Here is a 26,446-nt window from a genome sequence, read left to right as displayed (position 1 = left end):
AACACAGGGATCACGCCCTGAGCCAAAGGCAGACGCGTAAGGACTGCACCACCCAGGTGCCCCATGTAATGCATTGTTGTAAGCTCTGTAGTAGAAGAGGTATACCTTGATCGGAAGCATGGAGGAAGGACTGGCTAGTTGCCTGGGGCACTTGAAAAAGGCATCCTATCAAACATCAGTTATGAGAGTGGGTTGTTACTGTAGGAGCGGACAGAGGGCTGGGAAACACAGAGCGAACGGCTCTTTGACTGCTAGTCCTTCTGTGGACATGCCCTTTTCCTGGCACACCACTCCCCACGGAGTCATGTCTGAGCCACTGGAGCCATATGTTCCCATCCCTCACCAGACATGGCAAGAACCCTATGCCTGTGCCTTTGAGGTAGAGGACCCAGCAGTGCTCTCTTTCTCCCTGGAAACAAAGCAAAACAAAGCAAAACCAAAACAGGACAGTTGTCTTCTCTCTGTCTCTCTCTGTCTTTCCCTGCCTCTATTCCTCTCCTCCCCACTCCCCTTCCCAACCCCTTCCTCTTTCACCCTCTCCCCCTCTCCTTCCCTCTTCCTCCTTCCTCTCTGTCTTCCCTCCCCCCTGCTGTTATCACCCCCATCAACACTTCTAATGTCTGCTGAAATGGTTGATGCTGTAGACTGCTCTTAATTCTATTTTTATTCTTGTAGCTTCTGCTTCTTGTCACCTCGCCCATGTTCTTTAGCTTTTAACCCACAGGGACATTGATCTTTAGAAGACGTAAGTAGCCTAAGAGCATTCTCCTTTCATCCACACGTGTACATGTCCTCTAGCTGGCAAGGCAACCAAACACAATCTTTGACAGTTCAACGCACTGCTAACGGCTGAAGCCAGCTCCTGTCTTCTCTCCCGACCCCATTAATACAGACCTGGCGTTGCTGCTGTATTGGTCACAAAATAGTCGTATTTAATTAGTATTTCCACATGCTTACGTTCAGTTTGTGATAGTTCATACTAGGATCTCTGACAGGAGCCAGGGAGCAGCACATTTTTTTCTCCGATGCAATCTGGACAAATGGAGGGAAATAAGTGGCAGATGGAGACCGAAAGGTCGTGGTTATTACTGATAGAGGCTCGAGTGGAGGATGCAGCTTAGCAAGGGGCAAACGGGTTGCTAAGTGGGGCCCAGAGCTCAGCAGATCTGCCAGCTCGCCCAGGCTCTGCCTCTCTGGAGTCCTGCCCTGTGTGGGAGAATCACGCATAAGAGAAGGGCAGCTCTAACAGAGCACACGAAGGGGGTTCCTCCCCCAGCCTCCAATTACCCCGGCTGCTCGGATGAGTGCAGAGAGACCTGATGCATTTAAGAAAAATTTCTCTGGGGGGCGCCTGGGTAGCACAGTCATTAAAGTGTCTGCCTTCGGCTCAGGGCGTGATCCTGGGATGGCAGGATCGAGTCCCACATCAGGCTCCTCTGCTGGAAGCCTGCTTCTTCCTCTCCCACTCCCCCTGCTGTGTTCCCTCTCTCGCTGGCTGTCTCTCTGTCACATAAATAATAAATAAAATCTTTAAAAAAAAAAAGAAAAGAAAAATTTCTCTGGAGGAAAACTAGAGAATTGGGGAAAAAGCATTTCTCCTCTACCATTTCACAATGGCTGTAACGTGAAATGATGTACTTCAGAAAAACCAGTGTTTGTTAACCTCTCTTTGTGTTATAATACTAAATTAACCGTTTAACTTTGGTTTTCTTCTCTTAGCTCATTCTATTAGTATATTCAAAACTTGCGATGCATCTTATTTCAAAGAAGGGGGGATTTACAAATTTAAAAAGCTGCAGAAGCACATCTTGGTGAATTCTCTCAGAAGGTAGGAGTGACTGGTAGCAAATATTATTACAAAAAAAAATTCTTATCTCTTTCTATTGAACTCATTATACTCTTCTTTCTATATATTCTGGGAAAAATTTTAAAAACCCATAGACCATAGTCGTAACACTGAAAAAGCCTGAGACGATTCTTCATACAAAAAGAAAAAAGAAGAATTTAAAACTAGCAAACGCATGACACTGATTCAATATTAAACATAATCATGTACTACTTGAAAATGCTTACCGGGTCATTTAGCGAAAAAACATATAATGTATTATGGACATTTTCCATTTTGATGGCTTAATGTGAAATATTTGCTATGTTAAATGCGATTTAACACTTCGCATTTTTTGCTTCTTATGAATAAGTTAGTGATTTAAAATTTGTATGCTGCTTTAATTCATAAAAGAATAATATAGAGAAATTATATGGCACTTCAAATTGCCAAAGTAGTTTGCAAACTTTAAATGAATAATGCAGACAGCCCCCCTGGGAGCAAGCCACGGACTCTATGCACCTTATTTCCATGAGAGTTCCTGGGGAATACAGTCATACAAATCACTATGTTTAGAAATTGTACATAACTAGACATACACAATTTCTACAGGGAACGGGGGTCTCGAGTCTATCAAACACATGACAGAAAGCTCGTAGAAAATGAAATAGGCAACCCTCCTATAATAGGATGTTAGGGCAGCGAAGGTAAATGTATGCGTAACCACGTACGCAGAAAGAGCCTTCTAAAAGCAATACATGATCTCACTCAAAGGCTACTTGAGATGAGACCAGGAAACCTGAGAGCTCACTTGTCTTGTGAGATTTTTTTCCCCTCTATATAAGATGGACACAATGCAGTAAAATACCATAGCAATACCCATTTAAATGTATCTTGAGAAGAGATTCATGGGGCGCCTGGGTGGCTCAGTCGGTTAAGCATCTGCCTTCGGCTCAGGTCATGATCCCAGGGTCCTGGGATGAGCCCTGCATCGGGGTCCCTGCTCAGTGGGGAGCCTGCTTCTCCCTCTGCTCCCCCTTCCCCCGTGCGTGTGCTCTCTCTTTCTCTAATCAAGAAATAAAATCTTTTAAAAAAGGGAGAGAGATTCACGAAGGGCAAGGGTAGGTCAGGAATGAGCAAAGGAAGGAAATGGCAAAAAGAAGGAACTCATAATGATCACCAATTGTTTAGTTTACACGCTCTGTCCTGAGAACTGCGATCAGTTTTCAGCTAGCGGAGCCTCTCTTCAGAGGTTCCACTGCGTCTGTGGAGGAGCAAATGGCATATTCTGATAGAGAGCTGATAAGCTCTAGGCCAGGAGCAGTTAAAGAAATCTCTCTTCCCGGGCTCTATTTACAGCCTCACTTTGTTATGCCCTAATTCTCTTTTACACCCTACACTTTCCCGCATCTCTCTCTTGCCTGTCTTCAGAGGTCCTTCTTGTAGCAGGTCATTTGATAATGCTGGGAATTTCTGCCTTTTTTAATTTCTCAAGGTTAAGTCTTTAAGGGGAGGTATTTTGTAAACTGTGTTCACGGCTATTCCATGTTTCTATTGCCAGATTTTAAGAAGGGTCCTCACCTTCTCCAGCACATGCTATAGACGAGGAATGCCCACCGTAGCCACCATGTGGTAGAGAAAGAACCATCCCCTAGCACTGTTCTGTCCTTTCTTTGCTCTGCTTCGTGCCCCCTCACTCTGTGTCTAATCCACTTGATCATGGTGCTGGCTCCCGGACTGCAAGAGAACAGGTCATTTCAATAGTCTAGCGGGCTCATGTTTGTTGCCAGTAATGGGGACTTCAACAGCCAAGGGTTACTGGTCTCACCCAAAAGGTGTCTGAGGATAATAAAGCAGCCAAGTGAAAAGACCGAGGATCCAGACTCTTGACGCCATTCTACTCCATCGTTCTTACCGTGTTGGCTTGTCATCATCATCATCTCATCTCATGCCTAAAGAATGGCTTTAGTCATGTGCTTCTAGGTTCCATCACATCTGTTTTCTGGGCTGGAAGAAAGAGGAAGAGGATGGAGGGGGCCAGCACCACTCCACTTCCTTCTCATTGGCCAGCACCATCACAAGGCCACTCAAACTTCAAGGGAGGCTGGGGAATGGAGATTTTAGCTTTCACTGCTTCTATTGGAGAGAAAGAGATAGAAGAAGGGGGTTGGATATGGGCACTGTGTCAGCTGAACTGTAGCTTTCATCACAAACGTCAACTGAAGAAGTCCCTTTCCAAACTCTCCCCAATGGTCAGAAGTGATTGATTCCAAGGTGTTTCCTTTATCCTGCTATCATACTCCTTCCATAATTTTACATAGCACACCCTATTTGTTTAAAAATTAAATACGCACTCTGTAGGCTGCACTGCAACAAGGATAATAATCACAATGATATTGATTTGTTCATTAATTCCCTCAGTTAATGTTTAATTATTGAGTATTTATCTTTAACTGAAAAGCACTTGGATACAATGCTGTGTTCCCCATCATTGAGCATATGTCTTACCTGTACAAAGCTTTATCGATTAGGAATGCTTTCAGCTACTACAAGCAGAAGATTCAAATCACAGTAATTTAAACCATATTAACAATCTATAATTTACTTTTAAAAAAATTCAAAAGGAGGTGAGTAGCTCCACCATGTTAAGGTGCTGGGGTTATGTCTCTGTGATTCCCCTCATGGTTATAAGAAGGCTGCCACAGCTCCAAACACCTCATCCTTCAAGAATGTGTCCAAAGAGAGCCATTCTCTTTTATCAGAGAATACAATCTTCCCTGAGGCCTCCTCGTGGACTCTTTGGCTAAAAGGGTCATGTGGTCACCACCAGCTTTAAGGGGGGGTAGAAGGGAGGTATTTACCTAGTGAACAAGGAGAGGGATTTGGGAGTCAGTCTTGGATAACGAACCAAGAGTGTTGTCATAGATGCTTTACAGCTTCATGATCTCAGCTTATGACTCAATGAGACTACTATCCAAGCATATTAGAAACTCAAACCTGGAATAAGAGGTATAAGCAGCCTCTGCTATGTGGGAACTTCTGGCTGGGAAATAATTTAAAGATCCTTTGAAGGTGCAAATTTAATACAAGGGTTTTAAAGATATTATAATGCATTTTGCCTGTAAAGTATACATGCAAGAACCCAAGGAGTAATTCAGAAGATTTTATAGGTTGGGAAGATAATTCCATGGTGGAAAGAGAAGAGAAATCAGGATACATGGATTCTAGGCTCAGCTTTGGTTAACACACCAGAAGGATTCCGAGCCTCTGCTTCCTCAACTATAAAATGTACTTGAACAAAATCAGATGACTCCTAGACTCCTTCTCAAATATATGAATTCTTCTATAACCATGATGCTAGAAGTCGTGAGCTAGAAGAATGTTAAAAACCACCTATTACAGGGGTGCCTAGGTGGCTCAGTCGGTTGAACATTGCTCAGCATGGAGTCTGCTGGAGATTCTCTCTTCCCTCTCCCTCTGCCCTTCCCTTACCCCCTCTCTTGCTAAAATAAAATTTTTAAAAACTATCGATTACAACCTCTTTTTACAAATGAGAGAACTCAGGCTCGGAAAGGTCACCATTTGTCCAAATGCATTCATCTAATTCAGAAATTTGAGTCCTAGTATATAACATACTATACTTTCACAAATAATAATAGGGCATCCTAATAGACCTTTAAAAAATTTAAAAATTCAACCTCTTCTTCTATCTTTTTCATTTTAGGCAGAATCTCTCCAATAGCATTTTACTCTATTTAATAGATTGCAGATAGTGAGTTATTTTAAAGTCCACATTTTAGCTGTAGCGTCTTGGGGAAAGTACGTAACCTCTCTATAAAATAATAATTACGCTTTTTTCATAGTTTTTTTTCCTTCTTTTTTGAGGACTAGATAAAATAATCTAATAAGAAAAGTTAGTATAGGGATCGACACAGCAAAGATGTAATCCCACCATCTACCGCAGTGCTTGAAACTCCTCCAAACTTGAGGAATGTCCTGAACGGATTTCCCCAGCAGGTTGGGTGGAGGGTGAGTCCAAATCTTACGATTGTAATTGTGTCTTTATATGGTTCTATCTTCCACCTTCACATTATATAGATCTGAAAGCTCTGGGTAATAGCTAAGGGCGTGGCACATAACTGGAATTCAGACCCATAATTTGAGCCATCACGGAGGTCAGTAACCAGTGATTTGTATGAGACACTTTAAATCACTTCAATCAGGGATTCTGAACCTGGGATTCATGGACGGGCTACAGGAGAAGAGGGAACCACCTGACATGTCACTGAAACGGGTTTTCTTAACCTCAGCACTATTTACATTTTGGGCTAGGTAATTCTGAGGGGCTGTCCTGTGCCTTTTACAGTGTTTAAGCAGCATCCCTGGCCTCTAACCACTAGATGTTAGGAGCACCTCCTTCCTCATGAGAATCAAAACATCTCCAGGAACACCTGGGTGGCTCAGTCAGTTGAGCATTCGACTTTTGATTTCGGCTCAGGTTACCATCTCAAAGTCATGGGATTGAGCCCGAGTTGGCGTCCGTGCTCAGCAAAGAGTCTGCTTGTCCCTCTCCCAGCTCCCCTTGTACGCTTTCTCAAATAAATAAATAAAATCTTTAGAAAAACAAGAAAAACATCTCCAGACCTTGCCAAATGTTCCCTAGGGGGCATAATCTCCCTTCCCCCCTTGAGAACCGCTATGATAAAGCTAAATATGTCTGTGTATTTTTTTTTCCGGAGAGGCTTATCAGTCTCACCATATTCTGAAAAAGTTCCATATGACCTCAAAAGGGTTGGAAGCGATTACTCAAATCCTTTCACTATGATAATGAGAGAACACATATCTCCGGCCGTAGTTGTGGGAAGAATGTATACACCATTATGGCTAACTAAAATGATGCAATTTGAAAATTTCCTATGAAATATTATATATACCTACCCATTTATTACTTCTAACTACTTTGAAAAAGCACTTCACAGACTGTCTGGGAAGTATCTGCTTCACATACCGCTATTCCCAGACGGCGGGATTCTTAAAATACTGTCTCCAGCAGAGACTCCCACAGTCCTCTACTCAAAGTAGCACTCAACTTCCAAAGGGTGAGCGCTAATGACAAGCAAAAAAAGAAATCTAATGGTGGTATTGATTACAAGAGTGATTGGATGAAGAGATGGAAGGGAAGGAGGGGGAGAAGGGATGAGAGGGAACGACAGAGATAGAGAGAGAGAGAGAGAGAGAGAGAGGGAGAGAGAGAAAATACAATGGCTTGAAAGAGGTTCCCAGAAAGGGTATCTCTTGGGAGAGGCTCGCTGTCTAGAAGCCTCCCCCTGCCTTCTCCGGGCATGTCTGGAAAGACGCTTGCCAGGCAGAATCCCTGAGCCTTAGGCTTCCCGCTCTTCTCTCTCAGTCCACATGGGCTTTTCTCACTCCTTCCACAGTGACTACATCCCAAGGATCTCCTCAGAGCTCCAAAGGGTCACTTTAGCCAGTTTTAAGGCCCTCCTTTTCATCTACACCTCCGGTAGGAGACGGGCGCTTAAACCGCAAACCCCAGACCCAGAGAGGCAACCAGGGAACGTGTCTGGTCTTCAGCGGCCCCTCGCGAGCACCGAGAGGACAAGCAACTTTCTCCCCTACTTCTCGGTCTGCGTGCCTCCCCGCCGTCGCCACGGCGGGAGTCGCCCCGAGGGGAGGGCAGGAGGGGGGGCTCGGGCTCGGGCTCGGGCTGGGAGAGCCGCCAGAGCTGCCCCCGGGGCGGGCGGGGACTCCCGAGTCCCGGTCGGCCGCGCCGCGTCCCCGTTCCGCGGGCCGTGGGTCCCCGGGCGCGAGGGGAGGGGACAGGAGAAAGAGGAGGGCCGGGCCGCCGAGGGGAGGAGGCGGTGCGTGCCTCGCCTGCCAAAGGGAGCTCTGTTCCTCTGCGTGCGAGCCCGGGCGCCCCGCGCGTGGCCACCGCGCTCCTCCCGAGCCGCCGCCGGAGAGCGCGGGCAGCAGGGTCTCCGCGGGTGGCGGCGCAGCCCGGCCTTCGGGAGACCCTCCGCCTCCGGCCGGACGCCGCTCTCCGCCCCGAGGCGGGTCCGGGCTGGCCGCGGCTGTTAGGGACAGCGGCGAGGAGGAAGGACGCTCTTCTGCGCCGTGGATGTTCCGCCCGCGGAAGACAGCAAGTTGGGTGCGCGCCCCGGCCGCCGGCCGCCAGCCGTGTGAGTAGAGCGCTGGCCGCCCGGCGCCGCGGGCTCCGCTCTCGCCCCGCGCCCGCTGCTCCCCCGCCGCCGGAGTCGGGCTGCCCCGGGCTCCGGACTTCCTGAGCCCGGCTGCGCGGTCGGCTCTCTCTGCCGCCGCGTCCGCTGTCGGCGGCTGCCTCCGGGGGGTGCTGCCTTCCCGTGCTTTCCCCTCCCTCCGCGCGGGTAGGCTGGAAAATGCCCCTCTCCCCCTTCGGGCCTCAGGGATCACAGGGTGTCGTCCAGGGTGGGGCCATTGCGAGGGGCCGACTATGGGCTTGGCCTCACCTCGGGGCGCCGCTCCCTAGCGGAGATGAGGGCCTTCCTCCCCCACCAGGCCGCCCCCCCAGCCGGTCTCCCCCAGCCTCATGGCTCAGACAGACCAAGTTCAGCGGCTAACGCTGACGCTGACCGCAGTTGACAAGATTTATTTAAAAAAAAAAAAGTAGTTGAAGCTCCCCTGGAGTGACACACTGGACTGGAAATGGGGCGGCCGGTGGAGAGGAAACGGTAGGGGTGAGGATGGGGGGTTGGGTAAAGGGAGAGGCTAGGGAGAGGGAATTTGCCGGGGACATTGAGAAGCTGGAGTTACAGGTTCTGGGAATGGAACTGTAGGGTGCATGGGCTCAGCTCCTGTATTCATTTCTTTAGGGAAAGTGTGGGAAATGGTTCAAGAACTCCTTTTGAAAAGAAGGGAGGGGTGGAAGTCAATGCGTAGTTGAACTATTTGAGTGGGGTTCCATGTGGAGTACTGGCGAGTGTGGATTACTTTTCAGATTAGACAGGACAATCGTTCAGCGGGAGAGATAGTCCTAACAATTTTATTGGAACCAGTGAATCCGAAGGAAGTCATACACAGTCTTTCCTTAGAAAGAAGGTAGTTAAGACTGAATTCACAAATACTACTGAATGAGTACAGGGAGTACCTAACAGTTCCATCCAGTCTATGTGCCTAGACAGTCTGTAGTATTTGTTGAATTTATGATGCTCTGCCACGGTGAAAATTACCCCAGTTATTTTGTTTGGGCTCATGCAGAGTTAATGCACCGAAAGGGACACGGAAAAGTTGCTACAAATTATGAGCATGAACTTGCAAGGCGAATAAACAAACCATGGTATGGTTCACTTTATTTTAATATTTGGAATCATGTTTACTGCCAGTAAAAATGCTACATTACTTTTACTGCGAGCATGTGAAATGAATTCAGTGAGTTGGCAAATAGAAGCCATGCATTTCTTTAAGTAAATAGCTGTCAGAGTTAATTTGGGAGCATTTATGGGAGATAAAGACATGAAAAAGCTTTGAGCTGGTTGGACAAAACTTGAATTGTAGAGAAGTTTCTAGAGAGAATTAGTTCTTCTCACTTTTGAAGTGTTGGGCCAGGTTTGAATGTTGATTCGTTGAGTTGCAGCCCGGCTGAACTGGTGTTATCGCTTCTCTAAAAACATTGAACTTTTTAACGTTTATTATTGTTTTGCCAGGGACCATCGTCCTTACTACAGAGGACAGGAAGTTGATGGCCAGGAAGACTGAAGATCCCTTCTGTTACTAGACACCCCCCATTGCAGAACTGTGGACTGCCTGCCATTCCCTGGTGGTTTCACATCTTCCCTCGCTCCTGCAGTCCCAGAACAGTTACTTTGGGGCCCCATCGCCCTGCTGAAAGATGGCATCCAGCCTGACTTGTACCGGGGTGATCTGGGCTTTGCTCTCCTTTCTTTGTGCTGCCACCTCCTGTGTGGGGTTCTTCATGCCTTACTGGCTCTGGGGATCACAGCTGGGCACGTCCGTGTCCTTCGGTACTTTCCGGAGATGCTCCTATCCGGTGCATGATGAAAGCCGGCAAATGATGGTGATGGTGGAGGAATGTGGGCGCTACGCCTCCTTCCAGGGCATCCCCAGTGTGGAATGGAGGATCTGTACCATCGTGACGGGCCTGGGCTGTGGCCTCCTCCTGCTGGTGGCTCTCACCGCCCTCATGGGTTGTTGCGTGTCCGAGCTCATCTCCAGGACGGTGGGAAGAGTGGCTGGAGGAATTCAGTTTCTGGGGGGTAAGTGACTTGTTCAGTTTGACTCGTTTCCTGGAATCCCAAAGCAATATTGAAAGTTATGTTCCGGTCGTCTGCTGAGATCCTTATAATTGGTGCTTGGAATGCTCTGGAGAAATAGACATGGGATGGCTTTGGTGATAGACTGCCCAAGTCAAGGTTGTTGTTGTTGTTGTTGTTTTTACCAGAATTGCTTTACAACTTTAAGAGATCTTAATTTCTGTACGTCATTGGCCTGCTAAGTACAGCCTATATGAGGCGGTCACATCGAGATTGTTTATAACGTAGTAGGGGAAATGGTTTAGATCTTAGAACCTTCTGTTCTTCTTCAACAGTAAGCAATTAGATCATCTGTGTCTTACTAGCATCTTCAGGTCTTCAGAGATGAAAAGTAGAAAAGGTTTTTGAGTCAACATTGCTCTCCTAAGACTTTAATACTCTTTGGAGGGTATAAAATAGACCCTTGCCCAATCTTAAACTATATTTCTAAATAAATGATTACTGTTTTAAATGAGAGATCCGTTTTACATGAACAACTATGGATTTCATTCTGCTACAAATACAGGTATAGGCTGAATTACCTTGTTAGGATTTAACTTTCCTGCATGCTCTTGCTGTGAAGAAAAAAAAAAAAAAGCAAATACTGTGGCTTGTCCCAAATGGACTGGAGAGTCTCACTAACACCAGAAAAGGTTTGATTTTTACTTGGATTTCCTCCAACAAGTATTACTTCAATATCTCTGGTCATATGGTTTTAATTATACTTTATATATTTTCCACTGCGCTTTTCACCTCCATTCGTCAAACTGACGGGCTGAACTTGTCTGATTTATGGTCCGTCCTGGTAAAATATGACAACCTGTAGATAGTACAGAATGAAGGGACATAGGAAGCCAGGAAAACATATAAAACCTATCTGTAACTTCATTACAAAGTAAAAGTCTGTTCCTCTTCCATGTGAGGTTTTCTTACAAGTCTTTAGTGAAGAATCCAGAAGAAGAATCCAGAAGAAGAAAAAATAAATTAAAATGGATAGCTCTCAGATAGACTGTATGTTGGAGAAACCCCAACAGATGATTGTAGGTTATTTAATAGAACACTTTCAAGTAACATTTTGAATAAGGTTTGTGTTTTAAAACAAATGACAAGAGTTGCTTACAGTTCTTTATTCCTTTACTGGGTGTAATGTTGTTCTCATCTGTGTTTTTCCCGGAAGTTCTGCATCTCACTCTGCCCTAGGAGGCAGCTAGGGGGACTTCCACATCGAGCTAAAGTCATGCGTGTGATATATATGTGTGTGTGTATATGTGAATATATATATTCATATAGAAATATAGTAAAACGATTAGAAAACACAAAGAGGTTGTTGAAAGCTGAGATATAAATCCAGAATTTGAAAACTTTTTGATACCACAGATTTCAGAAATAGAATTAATGCCAGGAGTATTTAAAATTTGTTTTTCTTTAAGAATAAATTTGATTTGCTGTTTGTGTTTCATTTGGCTCAGGAAAAATGCTTAGGCAGTTTCTTTTTCTCCTCTTATGGTACATATTACTTTCCATTTTTCCTTCATTTTAGGGTCGGACTGCTGTTATTTCTGGCAGCACAGGAAAATGCTTACAAAGAAAAATCAGTTTTTATTGATTATCTTTAAATGTATAATGAAGGAAGGCAACAGGAAGTGAATCTGAGACCCGTGAGATTTATGCTTCCCTCTCTAAACTCTGTATAGATTTTTTGGAATGATACAGAGCTAAATGTTCTATTTTAGAGAAAACTCAAGGGGAAAGATCACTGGGGAAGTTATGTATATTTTTAAAAGGACCTTTCCCCCCCTTTGTACGTGCTTTTCATGAACTCTGCTTGGCAAGAGTCACTGACATTAAGCTAAGGATATAGTTTATTACTAGCAGTTGATATTCTCTCCTTTCTTGTATATATTTCTCCTACCTGGCAAAAAATAATTATGAACATAAAGCCTAAAAGAGCTTTTTCTGATTTGAACCTCTTGAGGGCACAAGTAAGTAAATACATCCCATTACTCAAGATTTAGAGTAAATTTAGAATGAAAAAATAACTCGAGTTATGGAAAAGGTTTTGAAAAATCTGCCACTCGTCACTATTGCTTAATGGTAGATGAGTTGGAAAAGAAAAAAAAAAAAAGCTTCCAAAAGAATTCTTCCCGTTATTCATTCCATAATTGTTTGGGGTTTTATGCATAAAAACTTAAGCGGTCATATTATTTTATGAAATTTTTCATAAAACGGGCAGGTTTCATAAAGACTGCAAAATACCAAGCCAGCGAGTTCTAGGAGTTCCATAGCTGGCCATGCTCCAGAAATATAGTCAACATAGAGCGTACTCTGCTATAAGGCGGATTCTCTTCCTAAAAATGATTCACCCAGAAGGGTTATGTTTAGCTAAAGTTAGGGTTGCTCCAAAAACAACAGGAAGCAGGAGAATGGCAAAGTACAGAGGCGTCCTGCTACCCCTGCCTGCTGTGCCTGGGGTTTGCACATATGCTGTAACATCAGGCAGTAAAGCCCCTGCAGTACTTTGGAACTAGTTAAAGGACAAAGTGTCAACCTTAATTTTGAATTGTCTCGCTATGGTTGGTTAGAGGTTAAAATGTCACCTGTCAACTGGCAGAGCAAGGCAAGACAGGACTGTTGCATATGACATTTGCTCCCCGTAGCGGAGGACTTCAAGGAATCAGTGACTTGTGCTCTTCTTGGGGCACCTCGTACAGAAACTTTCATTGCCACATCTCCATCCTATGTTTTAAGTCATGTTTCTGTCAGAATTTTTGAAAACTGGCCTTGGTTGAGTTTTACCCTCAGTTGAGTTTTTAAACCGCATGCAGAGAGCCTCGGAAATATAGAGTGTATAATAAAAATGGGTCCGTGCCTATCGGATGGTGGTGGTGCTAGGAGAAAACAGGTTTTCGTGTTGGGTTTGTTTGTTGAATAGAAAATTATGTGCTTTCAAGTACCGCTGTAGTCATGAAGTCCTTCCGCAACATTTTTAAACCTTAATATCACACTTTCAATGCATGTGTTAGGGAAATGCCTTATTTGCGTGCTCTGTAAATAAAACACGGGACAGCGTTGTGAAGACAGATCAGGTCTGCCTGTAAGTTCTATAACTGGTGCTTGTGAACGTCAGGGTCTGAGTGTGTCGATTTCGTCCCAAGAAACAACTGCTGCTGCTTTAATAAAGAGATGTGGAAGGGAGGCCCAGATTTATACGATTCCACGTTTAGCTTGAATATGTATCACGTATATGTATAAAATGGGTAAAGAGTGCTCATCAGTAGCGAACAGTGACCTTTCCAGTTTGGAAGGGGTTCTGTTCTAAGAAGCCAGGGGAGACCAGCTGCTCAACTGATTGATAGTTAAGTGCTGCTGAAGATAGTAATGATGACGGAGTGTTTCTTTGAGCATCCCCTGTTCTGTGTGCTGAAAGCATCACTGCCTTTCCAGAGTCCCTTCACGGTAGGGTCCCACCTGGACCTGTCTGTCATCCCTTTAGGATGGGGGCTTGCCACTCTCCTTCCCTCGCTCCTCTTTAAACCTGACTTGTCATATAATATGCCACCTTGTGCTTTCCTTTCTTTCTATCTGTCGAGTGACAGCTAAGGAATAAGATAAATGAGGAGTGTTGGCATATTAATGGGCATAGTGGCTTTTTAGCGACCGTGCGGAACGGAAGGAAGTTGCTCTGATTTTAAGAAATCCAAAGACTTCTGAGGCGAGCTAGGGGGGCAGGCTGGGGTCTTCTCCTCTTGAAGCTACACCTTGTGCCTTGCTCCCAACTGCACTCCTGCTCCATTCAGCTCCCCTCTAACCAACAAGGTAAAGCCCAGGTGAATTTTCTTGGGCTCGGAGCCTATGGTTCTCGAACTTTACCATGCAGGAACATGGTAAAGGATCACCCAGGGCTTTTAAAACACGGATTGCTGGGGCCCACCCAGGAACTTCTGATTCCGTAGGTTTGGGGAGGGGCCTGATACTTTGCATTTCTAACAAGTTTCCAGATGATGCTGGTTCTGAGCCCCCAGCTTGAGAACCCTGTTCTAAGTTAACCATTTCATATTTTAGAAACATGTGACTTCTGGGAGATTGTTTACTTTCAGAAGTTAGTGTTTAGTTGTGTTGGAATCTGATATAAACTTCTGTCATTGGGCTGTGGAAAGATACCACGTCTGTAGCTGAGGACATCCTTGTTCCCTCTCTCCCTGTTTTTGTCACAGAAAATCATTTTCCTCAAGTTCTTTCTCTTAATATATATTATATACATGTTATAAGTGTAATACGTACATTACGTAATATAGACATATATGTGTATATATATTCTTTCATTTACCATTGCCCTATGACAGAAACAAGATCTTAAAGACAGAGAACTCAAAATAAGACCTTCGTACACCCTCTGTACTTTTCATGCAGTGGATTTTCAGTCACGAATCACTCACTGAAAGACACGAAGGCCATACTGCAGACCAGAGAGACGGGCGAAGACAGCCCTTGTCCAATTCCATAAAAGCCAAGTGTTCCTTGCAAAAGTGGAATGACTAGGCCAGGAGGACACCCGCTCAGGAACCAGCCAGTCAGAGCTTCTGCTGGTAGACGAGATGGACTTCAATTGGCTCTGACCAAGCAAAGGGTCTCCTGATCTTAGACATCTTTAGGGGAAAAGACGATGCACTCTTGCTGAAGAGTGGTACTTTCTAGGGCCACAGACCCCTCCTTTCCTCACTGTCATATGTCCCACATACTTTGCTCATCGAGAGGACCAGGCTGCGGATGGAATCTAGGCAGTGTGGCAGCGAGAGCGGGGCTCTGGCAGCCAGCAATGGGCTAGAGGAAGCAACAGGCGCAGACACCCGACAACAGATGCCTCAGGTACCATCCACTCTGGGCTCTGGACTCCTCAAAGGCAGGGATGTCAATGAATTAGCTGATCTTTTATAAAACCTAACACACCGAATCTTATATGTTTGTATTTAATGTTTTAAAATTACATTTGCAAATAGCCGTGGTCACCAGTTTTCTTCTCCTTCTTTTTTTTTTTTTTTTTAAAGATTTTATTTGTTTATTTGAGAGAGAGTGAGAGCAAGAGAGAGCACGAGTGTGGGGAGGGGCAGAGGGAGAGGGAGAAGCCAAAGAACTTCTAAGGCTTTCTTTGGAAAGTTTTTCCTGGTTTTCAAACTTTCCTAGGAAGCTTTAAAGTTCTCCATGTCAATCACTGACATCAAAATTCAATACAATATTCTTTTAATTCCCTAGTGGGCCTAAAAGTGTCCTAGGAGTTTATTTCTCGGGGAGAGTCCAGCTCTGTCCCAGAGAGTCTCATTCATCAGCAGGTCTGGGTGGGGCCCAGGCGAAGCCCTTTTAACAGACTCCCCAGAAATTCTAGAACACAGATGGTCCCCAGGCCACATTTTGGGAAACAGGAACCAATTTTGTTCATTTCAAACCTCATAGGATACCAGTATTGGGACCTAGACTTACGTCCACCACTAAGCAAAGTATGGATTATCAATCTCTTTCTATCCGTAGTTATTTTGGGGCTAATGTGATATAAGCAGCAAAACATCATAGCTCATGTAGGAACAGACCCGTTTATAGCTGTGTTCTCCCTGATCTTAGAGATTTGGGGTGTTACTGGTGGACAGTCGGCCCTGTGCATACACTCAGAAAGCAGAAGCACCAAATCTTTTCCACACTATGCTTAGATAAAGACTATTTTGATTTGTGACTCCACCTGCAAGTTATAAACCTGCTACCATTTCCTGTGCTGTGTTTGCATCCTTCAGCCGCAGGCAGAGTGCGTTGTTGCTGGTTTACGTTCTGTGAGCTCGTGCTGGGCTCTCTGGTTTCTTTACTGCCAAGGGTACTCCATTTTTACCTATTTTGAATTATAGGGTTTTTACTTCCTAAGTGTGTATTTGTGAAAAAAGATGCTAATGATAATAACTGGCTAACATGGTGGAAGAAAGAGTTATCCATTGCACCCGGGCCTGTCATGTGAGCAGCTAGGCCAGACTTTTAACCTAGAATTATTGAGATGGATGTTTTCGACAGAGTCTGAATCTTCATTTACTTTATGCAGAGTGGAGCCTTTCCAAGAGAGTCATTTGATTTTTAGCTTACTTCCCTTTGTTACCACCAAACATAGCCGTACCTAGACACCACAGAGGTTAGTCAGGGTTAGCATGGGTGGGTTAGCCTCTCTAACACAGAGATTGTGCATTGGTTCACGGTCAGGTAAAAACGTGTCGTCATTCGCAAAGAAAGCAAACTGAGGAACATGATTCATCACCATTCCTATTAAAAAAATAAAACCAACTCAAAACACACACTCTGGAGAGCTTTACATCATCCTCTGTCATATCACGAGATGCGTAGAGTTTGCACTCGGGACACAGTCATCGTCGGGGCCCTGTGAGTACTTGATCTCTCCAGCTACCTCCAGCTTGGTGAGAGTGTCTTACGGCGTGCGCTGGCTGTAGTCAGCAGGAGTATTGGCATCAGGTTCAAAACTTATTCACAGATGTCATTAAAGTTCATCTTTTTTTTTCTTAAGAAATCACCCTCAGTGTGTTCTGAGGAACACGGATTCCTGGGTGTACCAATGAGGGAAAGCAAACAGGAACAAATAGGTCTGAGAAGCATTTGTTTATGGAAAGTCAACCCATCTCATTGCAGCAAAACTCACAGAGCATTCAGTATGTTGTCTATTACCAATCTCCCGGGAGGAACGGGGAGGATATAGTATTAAGTGTTCAACTAATTTATTTAGGTCCAGTGCCCTGAAGGGACCAGTCATCTACAGAACTCATTCTGTTGTCATTGAGGCAGGCAATTTATTCTTTTTCACAGCTGAGAACACGGAACTTTAGAGAGTGACACCCAAAGTTATTGCATTAGTTATTGTTTGTGCTGTGAATGCTATCGCCCATAGTAAGTGTTAATTGAAATTTCATCTTGTAGCGTATGTAGAATTCGGAATATCTGACCATCGTGGATAATATGTCTCTTAACATAGGTAAATATTTTTTATTGTTCCTTGGTCCTCCATTTTTATGCTTGTAGTATGATAAAACCATTTGTAGTAACCAGATCTAGCAACTTTTTGCCGTTCTCAAAAAAATGCATTACAGGGGTGCCTGGGTGGCTCAGTCAGTTAAGTGTCTGCCTTTGGCTCAGGTCAGGATCCGAGGGTCCTGGGATCGAGCCCCATGTTGGTCTCCCTGCTCTGCTCAGCAGGGAATCTGCTTCTCCCTCTCCCTCTGTCTGCCCCCACCTCTGGCTTGCGGATGTGCTTTCTCTCTCTCTCTCTCTTGCTCACTTTCTCTCTCTCAAATAAATAAATACATCAAATCTTAAAAAAATGCATTGTAGGTTAATGTTAATGATGTAATATGCAATAGAGAGGCCATTAGGAGAGGATCCCAAAACAATCAACCAAAGTCTTTTAACAATTGTTAAACAGAAGAATGTTATCTTTCATTATTACATGCTGGCTGAGTTTTCTAGTGTAAGTACCCCATTGTTAGGGCTAAAGATAATGTTAATTCCAGAGGACACACTTCTTAGATAACAAAACCAAGGACCTTCCATCTTCCTATAGAAATGAAGGATAATGTTTGGCATTGTCAATCTTCATCATTAAAATGTTTGTGATAGAAACAAAGAGAGATCTAGGTAGATCACTGGGAGGGAGTCTAGGGATTTCCCAGGGACTTCTGAAGGGTTATTTTGAGAAGATCACGAGGCTGGATTCAATATTGTTCTAGTTCTGGTGCGTTGATACTGCGAACTAATTATTGGAGGACCTAGTTATCTCCTTTATATGGTAGATGTCGTACCAGCTGTTGTTTTGCTTTTATAGTTCATGAAGCTCAGAGGTAATGTAAGCTCCAGAACTGACCTGCTTATAACTCTAGTAAATAATTTACCTTTCCTGTGTCTCATACTTCCAAGAACCAGGCAATACCAGCTACTCTGACCTACTGAAACATATATAGAAATATTGTTGGATAAAAAGAAAGTTCCATTTTATGGTTCTCTGTGTTTCTCGTATGTCTTATGTCTTCAAATAGAGCAGGAACTACGATTTATAATTTTCTTCTAGCCCAACAGGGACTAGAATAGTTAAATGCCATCTTATATGTCCAGTTAATACTTGCTGATGTATTATTTAGTTTTAATTATTTACAGCAACATTTTTATCTGTAAGGCGTGACCTTGTTCTTTCCTACCTCACCGAAATATTTCAGAAATGAAATAAAATAATGCCACGAACATGAAGACATTTAAAGCAGTGTCTCCTTATGATGTCCCTGCAGAATGTTAGTCCTTTGGGAAAAAAGTGTTCTGTGATCATCTGCGTCGAAATGGCGCTGCAGAATACAGCCCTGTCTTCCAGCACGCTTTGGAACCCCTGAGTGAGCTCTGTTTATTTTCTGCAATAAAGAAGCCAGCTGCTGTGGTCTGAAAATGTTGTCCTGGCCCATCCCCGGTGCATTTGTTGAGGTCCTGATTCCCAAGGTGGTGGTAGTAAGAGGTGGGGCCTCTGGGAGGTGATGAGGTCATGAGGTGGAGGCCTCATGAATGAGATTAGTGCCACCGCCACCGAAGTCAGACAGCTTCCCTGCTCCTTCCGCCTCTCGAGGATACGATAAAAAGAGGGACCCCGTCCAGCCACGCTGGCACTTTAATCTTGGACATCCAACCTCCACAAATGTGGGAAATAAATTTTTGGTGTTTATAAGCCATTTGATCTGTGACATTTCGTTATTGCAGCCCCAGTGGACTAAAATACTATCTGCTTAACACTGTGTTTCACAAACTTATTTGGGAAAGGTGGAGTCCTACTTACCTGTAATAGGCAATTAAGATCTCTTTGAATTAATGGGCGACAGAATAAGCTTTGGGAAATGCTGAGTTAAAATACATTGTAAATCCAGGGGATTAGTGTTTATGGGCATTTAACAGTATTGAGTGCCTATTATATGCCAAATAATTTGCTAGCTGTTGGGATACAAATTGAGATAAGGTCCCTGCTATTAAGGAGCCCACAGTCTTTTTTTTAATAGTTTTTTTTAATTGAAGTATAATTAACATACAAAGTTGTATTAATTTTAAGCGTGCAACATAGTGATTCGACAGTTCTGTATATTACTCAGTGCTCACCACGATAAGTGTAGTTATCATCTGTCCCCAAACAGCGCTATTACAGTATTATTGACTGTATTCCCTATGCTGTACTTTTCTTCCTCTTGACTTATTTATTTTATAACTGAAAGTTTGTATTTCTTAATCTTTTTTTTTTAATCTGTTTCACCTATCCCTACCCATCTCCCTTCTGGCAACCACCAGTTTGTTCTCTGTATTTTTTAGTCTGTTTTTTTTTTTTTTCCTTTTTTTGGCTTGTTTGTTTTTTTACATTCCATGTGTAAGTGAAATTAATATTTGTCTTTCTGTGTCTGAATTATTTCACTTAGCATAATGCCCCTTAGGTCTGTCCATGTTGTCACAAATGGCAAGATTTCGTTCTTTCTTATGGCTCAGTAATATGCCATTGTATATATTTGCCACCTCTTCTTTATCTAGTCCTCTATCAGTGGGCACTTGGGCTGCTTCCATATCTTGGCTATTGTAAATGATGGCCCAGCAAACCTAGGGGTGCATAGATCTTTTCAAACTAGTGTTCTTGTTTTCTTTGGGTAAATACCCAGCAGTGGAATTACTGGGTCATATGGTATTTCTATTTTTAATGTTTTGAGGAACCGAGGAGCTCACAGTCTTATGGAGGAAACCAGTATGTAAGGTATAATTACCATCTAAAGGACTCGCGATCCCTCCACACACATCCACGTTTTGTTGAATACAGCGACTGGCTGGTGAAGCTCACTCAGCAGCCAAGCGAGGTGCTTGCCAGTTATTTTCCATCCTACCCTTCTCCTGCTTGGCTCTCTGTTACAGGAGTCTGCATTTCCCAGAAGCTTCGGCACCTGGCATTTGGGTCTCTTCAGCCAATGGGAGGCCCTTTTGGAAGACGGGGAGCAGGGAGAAACCAGGGCGTTTCTCCCTCTCTAGCTGTTCCTTGGGCAGTACCTTTGGCAGCAGTTGTCTCTTTTCCTGGAATGCTCTACCTTCCACGGCCCCTGCTTCTGCCAGGAAGCCACTGTGATGATCCTACCCCAGCCCAGTTTCTTCCAGTCCTTGGTAATGCCGTCTTCTCCCAATATCACTCCAGTCAAACGGATGGCAGCAGCTTCCTGCTGTCGCCAGTTTCTGGGTCACCTCTTTATCTCCTGTTTGGCTTTTTAGCTCCTCCATCCTCTGCGTGACCAATTTCCTGTGCTATATTAAATTGTCTGTGTTTGAAATACCTTAGGATGGATTCTACTTCCCTTGTTGGACCCTTGCTAAAATACGATACATAATTCAAATTCCTTCCTCAGGCAAGTGGACGATCATGTCATACTGTGAACTTTTGGGATTTGTGGTGAATAGACTAAAATCACAGATGTTTAGTCAAGAATCGCCAGAGTCGGGGCACCTGGGTGGCTCAGTCGTTAAGCGTCTGCCTTCGACTTAGGACGTGATCCCGGCGTTCTGGGATCGAGCCCCACATCAGGCTCCTCTGCTGGGAGCCTGCTTCTTCCTCTCCCACTCCCCCTGCTTGTGCTCCCTCTCTCGCTGGCTGTCTCTGTCTCTGTCAAATAAATAAATAAAATCTTTAAAAAAAAAAAAAAAGAATCGCCAGAGTCCATTGACTTGTGAACAAAATGCTGGAGGGGCAACGCCAAGGGAGGGAATGACCTTGCGTCTGGAAGGATCTGCAAAGGCTTCACAGCAGAGGCGCTAGTTGAGCTGGGTCTGGAGGGTGAGCAGAGGACTCCCTGGGCCTTCAGGCAGGGGGAATACCAAGTTCTGAAAGCCAAGAAGTTGTCAAAAGATCTGATGTGAGTTTAGGGAATGGCATCGTACTATAAAGAATGGGCAGGTATGATGTGACAGAGAATAAAAGTGGGGAGGACAGATGGAGTCAGGTTGTGGAAGTCCTTGCTTCTATTCCACGGTGAGGATTCTAAACTAAACTGAAGCTTTTGAGTGGTCGTGGGTAGAATTGACTTAGGAACTCTATCATCTGTAATCTAGTAGCCGTGAGGAGTAAGGTTGATTTGGGGAATAACCAAAACCAAGGAAAGGGAGTGAGAAGCCTGTAACAGCAGTCTTAGCCAGAAGTGGGGAGAGCCTCCCGGAAGTTGCCGAGATACAGAGAACAAGAGCTTGAAGACATTTCTGAGGTAGAGGTAAACAGGTTTTGCTGCTCCCATTTTTAGATGAATAGATGAGTGAATGAATGGATGTCTCAGCAATCTTGTATTTCTCTAGTTTCTTATACAGACGTTTTCAAAACATTTAAAAAAGTAATAAATATTGTAGTTACCACCATATGTAGATGTAATTTGCTCTACAGCCGTGCAATGTGGATAGTTCTGCTTCAGAATTGTTTGCACGTTCATCTGCGTATAAGTGAGGATTGCTGACTGTGCTCAGCATATTTGGGGGCTTCGAACAGGAGCATTTTGATGATAACTAAAGTAACTGTCCGTGTCTTTGAACTTCACTAGCTTCTTACAAGCAGACATTTTCCTTTTCTGTCCCCAAAAGTGCAGGAAATAACAAATGGGTAAATACATAAACAGTAAGTAGATATAAGATTGATTTTTTACATCATATTTTCATAGAAATTGTTGACCATTTCAATTATATTTTTATTTTAAAGGAATAAATGGATGTTACTGTTACTAGGTTTATAACAAAAATTGCTGTCAGTTACCTATAGTAAATGAATCTTCTGGCTTGGAGACCTAATAGATTACTGTCCTGGCTTAGCTAGTCATGTTATCACTGTGTATGAAGGCAGAACAAGAGCGGAAACTAGGCATCCCTTGGTTATTTCCATGACTTAATATTATCTGTGATTATTGTCTACATGCCCTGAATCAACTGCTTTGAAGACCACAAAACACAAAATGTAGTTTTGTCATTCCAGCGTAATTTATGATTCTCATATATTGGTCATATTGAATTAAAAAAAAAAAGAAATAGCCCTTAAGTTCTAAAATAGGATAATCCTGTGATTAAACCTAATCCTCGTCTGTAGAATGCTTCTTGGTGCGAGACACTGTGTAAGATGTAGATCTCTACCTCTCCGGTCTAGAGTTTCACTAAACACAGGCCCCTCGTGTTATCTTATGATGACATTACCCAGATCATCCTCTCAGCCATCCACGAATGTGCTTTCTGGATGGGCAGCAGATAGCAGTCGATGATGTTGGATGGGACTGGACGTACACAGGAAACACTGGATTCTCTACGGGACCGTGGCTTTCCAGCGGACGTGGGGCTGGAAAGGGCAAGTGTCCATGGTCAGACTTGGAAAGCTTTTCCTCGCTCCTAGCCACCAGGGGCTCCCCATAACAATTCCCATATTATTTCTCCTTCCCTACTATATATGCACAGTTGTCTTGGATACGAATATAAGATTTCCCACGGTCTCTTTATGTCTAGAAGGGACCTACAATGGAGTCATTATTTTCTACGATGTGATGTATGGTAGTACGTCATTTTTGTTGCTGTTTGTTTGTTCTGTTTTGTTTTTCCCATTTGGTATTACACAACCTAATTTAAATGGAAAATTGTAATCCTTAGGTAAAGCCAATTCCTTTATAGTCTTTATAGTCACTTCTAAGTAACAATTCATTGTCCTGAAAGTATTCTGAGGAAGACTATTCCAATTTTAGCCTCAAGGGAAGTTACCCTGGTATTTACAAGGGTTACAAGTGTAGACATACTGGATAAGACAACGTGAAGAAATAGTTACTATATAGTGGTGCTTTTCTCACTCATTTATTCAACAAATGAGTTTTAAGTGCTGCTATGCGTCGGGCTCTGTTCTAGCTGGAGATAGAATGCTGATGTGGTAATGTATGGTTCTTGTCTACCTAGAATTTTAGTAAGAGAGATGAAGATTAGTCAAATACTCCCCCCAAATGACTATAAAGCTACAAACTTGTTAAATGTTAGGAAGAAAAGGTACATCATGATCTCGATGAGGTGCCAAGGAAGGCTTTCCGAAGGACAGCAGGTTTGAGTTGAGACTTGAAACACGGAAGAGGAGGAGGAGAGAGCATGCCTGCGAGGGGACTGGACCTCAGGGACGGGGCCCACGAAGTGAGCATGCAGGTTGCCTCTGAGACACTGGGCAGAAAGCACAAGGGAGGCAGGTGAATGAGGCTGGAGAGTAAGGGGCTGGAAGGATTCGTGCTAAGGAACCTGTACTCAGGATACTCCTGAGATCAGAAGCCAAGGAAGAGATGAAGATATTTGTTCAGGGAGATGCTGTTTATCCCTGTACCTGTTTATATGAGAACTTCGTTCATTTAAGACAGGTTACTGGAGAGTTAAGTTGAGAGGTAGCTGATTGGAAAGCTCCTGGACTCTTTTCACTTACACCAGTCCTTTTAAGGTAGAGTTGTAATCATGAGTATATTTTGAAAAGAGAAAAAGTCATTGTGAAATTTCTCTGTGTATCGTTTGAGTACATAAATAGAACCAATGTCTAGGTATTTGGTTAAGGGGCATGACTGTTAAAATTGTGCACCCTTCGAAGGAATGGAATGAAATGAAAAATGAGTGGAAAAAGGTACCAATATGCAATCATTATTTTTTTTCCATGTTGCTATATCCGTTATGTCTACACTTTTCCTTCATGGCATGTGGTACACTTGTGATTACTTAATCTTTACAATTATGTGCATAATGTCTTTTCTAATTGGTTGTAATACCCCAAGGGCAGGGATCTCCTCTGTTTTATTTATCACACTATCTCTAGAGCCTAGCGAAGTGCCTGAGAGAAAATGGGCAATGAGAAAATTCTGTCTGCTTGATACTTAATATGGTATCGTCTGCTTGGAAAGCTACTGTATATGTATTTTTAATCCAGTTCAACTTTGCAGCTATTGACCAAGTTCTTACTTGGCAGAATGCCACAGGTTCTGGGCCTCGTGTTGGATACTGACTTGAGTCTGACGGTATCTAACATATCTTACTTTGTAGGTTTGACTCTGCCCCATTTTCCTTATTTCCCTACCCTCCACATCCCTCAGTAAGGTAGTCTCACCAGACTGCACTTCGTATGGGCGGGCCTCAGGGATCTACACAGTGAGGCTCTGGACTTTAGGAAATACAAGAAGTAAAAGACAGGATGAAATATCGTCAACATGATTTGGCAACTGATTATTGTTGGTGAGAATGACCCTGATTGGGGGGCTCTCTGTTTTCATGTCTTTGTGCGTCTTGGAACGAGCCTGCCATTATGAAGAGTGGGGCATCTGTAGGAGGCATGTTTTGTGAGGCAAGGTTATGAGTTTAGTTCTGGAGAGTGTGCGGTTCAGTGCTGGTGGGACTTCAAGGTGGGAGGTCAGTGGGCGGCTGGAACGATCAGGATTAAATATATAGGTTCATGAAAATATGTCTTTGAAAACGTACTTATGAGAGAGTACCACTTCGTTTACTTTTCGTAAGGCATGGCTTGAAATCCTGACCCTTCCTTTTGCCACACGGCTGTCCCGGTTAGAAGGCAGGCTTCTAGCTATGCCTAACCGAATCATCAATTCGAAGCCACCCTTGGACAGTGCTGGCTGCTTAGCAGCTGCTGTGCTGGTGAGATTCCAGAGAAGTCTGCACTTTGTAGGACCAGATTTTATTTTTCGGGACAAAAAATCACAAGAAGAACCAAGGTAGGAAAAAAAAAATTATATTACAGGATGTTCACTAACCCAGAGGTGCCTTTGGGATGGAAGAGTCTAGAAATGACCATGTAGTTAAAAAAAAAAAAAAAAAAAGCCGAGGTGCAGAGGTGAATAGTTTAACTTCGTGTGTGTGCGTGATGCATAAAGATGGCATTCTATTTTGATTGCCTGGTGGAAGAAAGTCAGTTCATTTATCTCATCCACCACTGGTGGCTGTCCTGATTATAGCCTCCTGGTAGGCACCATTTAAAATTCAATTTGGCTGCCTGTGCCCTTGGTGCTCAGTAGGTTTCATTAAATTACACAGCAGCGAGCTCTTCTTCCCTGTGTGGCACCATTTCATGTACATTTGACTTCAGTGTAATTTCAGACAATTATGCTTTGTGTGGAGTGGTTTTACCATAAACGTCTTACCGTCCAGTTAGGGCCGATCTGGGACTCTGAATCTGATGAGATTTTAAGATGGTAGGAAATATTGGACGAGGGAAATGTTTTTATTTCTCTAGACTTGCTCTCTTTAGCTTGTTAGGCTTGTAAATTGTGGCAGATTGTTTTTGTAGCATTACTTACAGCATAAGATCAGAATAACAACAGTTTTCCCCACATGGGAGGCTTCAGAATTTTACATGCAATCAGAGCCTAGAAACAACTGTGTCTATGAGACTCTAAGTAAAATGAAATGTTAGTACTTTTTTCGTGTATTAGCAAATCTTCAAGTACTGCCTTCTGTTCGCGTGTTCGCATTACTCTCTGGCCACATGTTGTGTGAAGCAAGCGAACACAGGATCTGGATGGACAGGGTTGGGTTCCGCCGCTCATCAGCTTCATGAGCCAGGCAAGTACTGCCTCCCAGCCCCAGTTCCCTCAACTAAGACTAATAGTAACCCCACTGAGCTGGGGTTTGTGGAGTTTAGATATGCATAAGTCATGTAATATCGTGATACAGTAGATTCTCGGTAACTGATGGCTATTACTCATAGCTCATTTGATTTAAAACTTCCAACTTAACTTTAACTTAAAAAGCTAATATGCTTCATTCATTACACACATATTTCCCTCCTGCTCTGTGCTAGGGAATATTCTAGCTATCGGGGATAAAGTAATGGGTAGAAGCAGATTAAGAAAGAACTATAAAGAACTAGAAGGTGAGAACTTTGGTATACTTCCATCTACGTTTAGTTTGCTATTGTACCCTATTGCATTTCTCCAATCGAGTTTTGAACCAATAATCTTACCTATAGGTGACTTATTATTCAGGACCTCATAAACGGACTTTGTAACTGGCTGTATTTGACAGATCATTATTTGAAGTGAAATAGATATCTGTATAGGTATTCTCAACAACCGCATTAGAGGGTTCCCTCCCTTCTTCCCTCCTTCCTTTCTTTCTCCCTTCCTCTCTCCCTCTTTGTATTTCTTTCCCTCCCTCCTTCCCTTCCTCCATACTTCCCTCCCTCCTCCCTCCCTCCCTCTCTCTTTTTCTTTCTTTCTTTCTTTCTTTCTTTCTTTCTTTCTTTCTT

At 43.6% G+C, this 26,446-nt stretch overlaps 1 protein-coding gene across 5 annotated transcripts in view; it reads left to right on the top strand.

Moving 5' to 3' along the window:
* Positions 1-7,757: 7,757 nt before the first annotated feature.
* LHFPL6 (LHFPL tetraspan subfamily member 6) overlaps positions 7,758-26,446 on the top strand; it is a 242,079-nt gene continuing 223,390 nt past the window's right edge. Inside the window, exons 1-3 of one of the 5 annotated variants that reach the window (XM_008706909.2) lie at positions 8,342-8,550; positions 9,077-9,155; positions 9,523-10,092. In XM_008706909.2, the coding sequence (XP_008705131.1) occupies positions 9,708-10,092 (385 nt within the window). In that variant the 5' untranslated portion in view covers positions 8,342-8,550; positions 9,077-9,155; positions 9,523-9,707. Of the gene's footprint in view, positions 8,023-8,202; positions 8,227-8,341; positions 8,551-9,076; positions 9,156-9,522; positions 10,093-26,446 lie in introns of those variants that run through there. The other 4 variants (XM_040622248.1, XM_040622259.1, XM_040622254.1 and 1 more) reach the window with 4 other exon arrangements.

This window comes from Ursus maritimus, unplaced genomic scaffold (genome assembly GCF_017311325.1).
Source record: "Ursus maritimus isolate PB19 unplaced genomic scaffold, ASM1731132v1 scaffold_10, whole genome shotgun sequence".
In the NCBI taxonomy this organism is placed as follows: Eukaryota; Metazoa; Chordata; class Mammalia; order Carnivora; family Ursidae; genus Ursus; species Ursus maritimus.
This window is presented reverse-complemented; position numbering and strand designations above follow the sequence as displayed.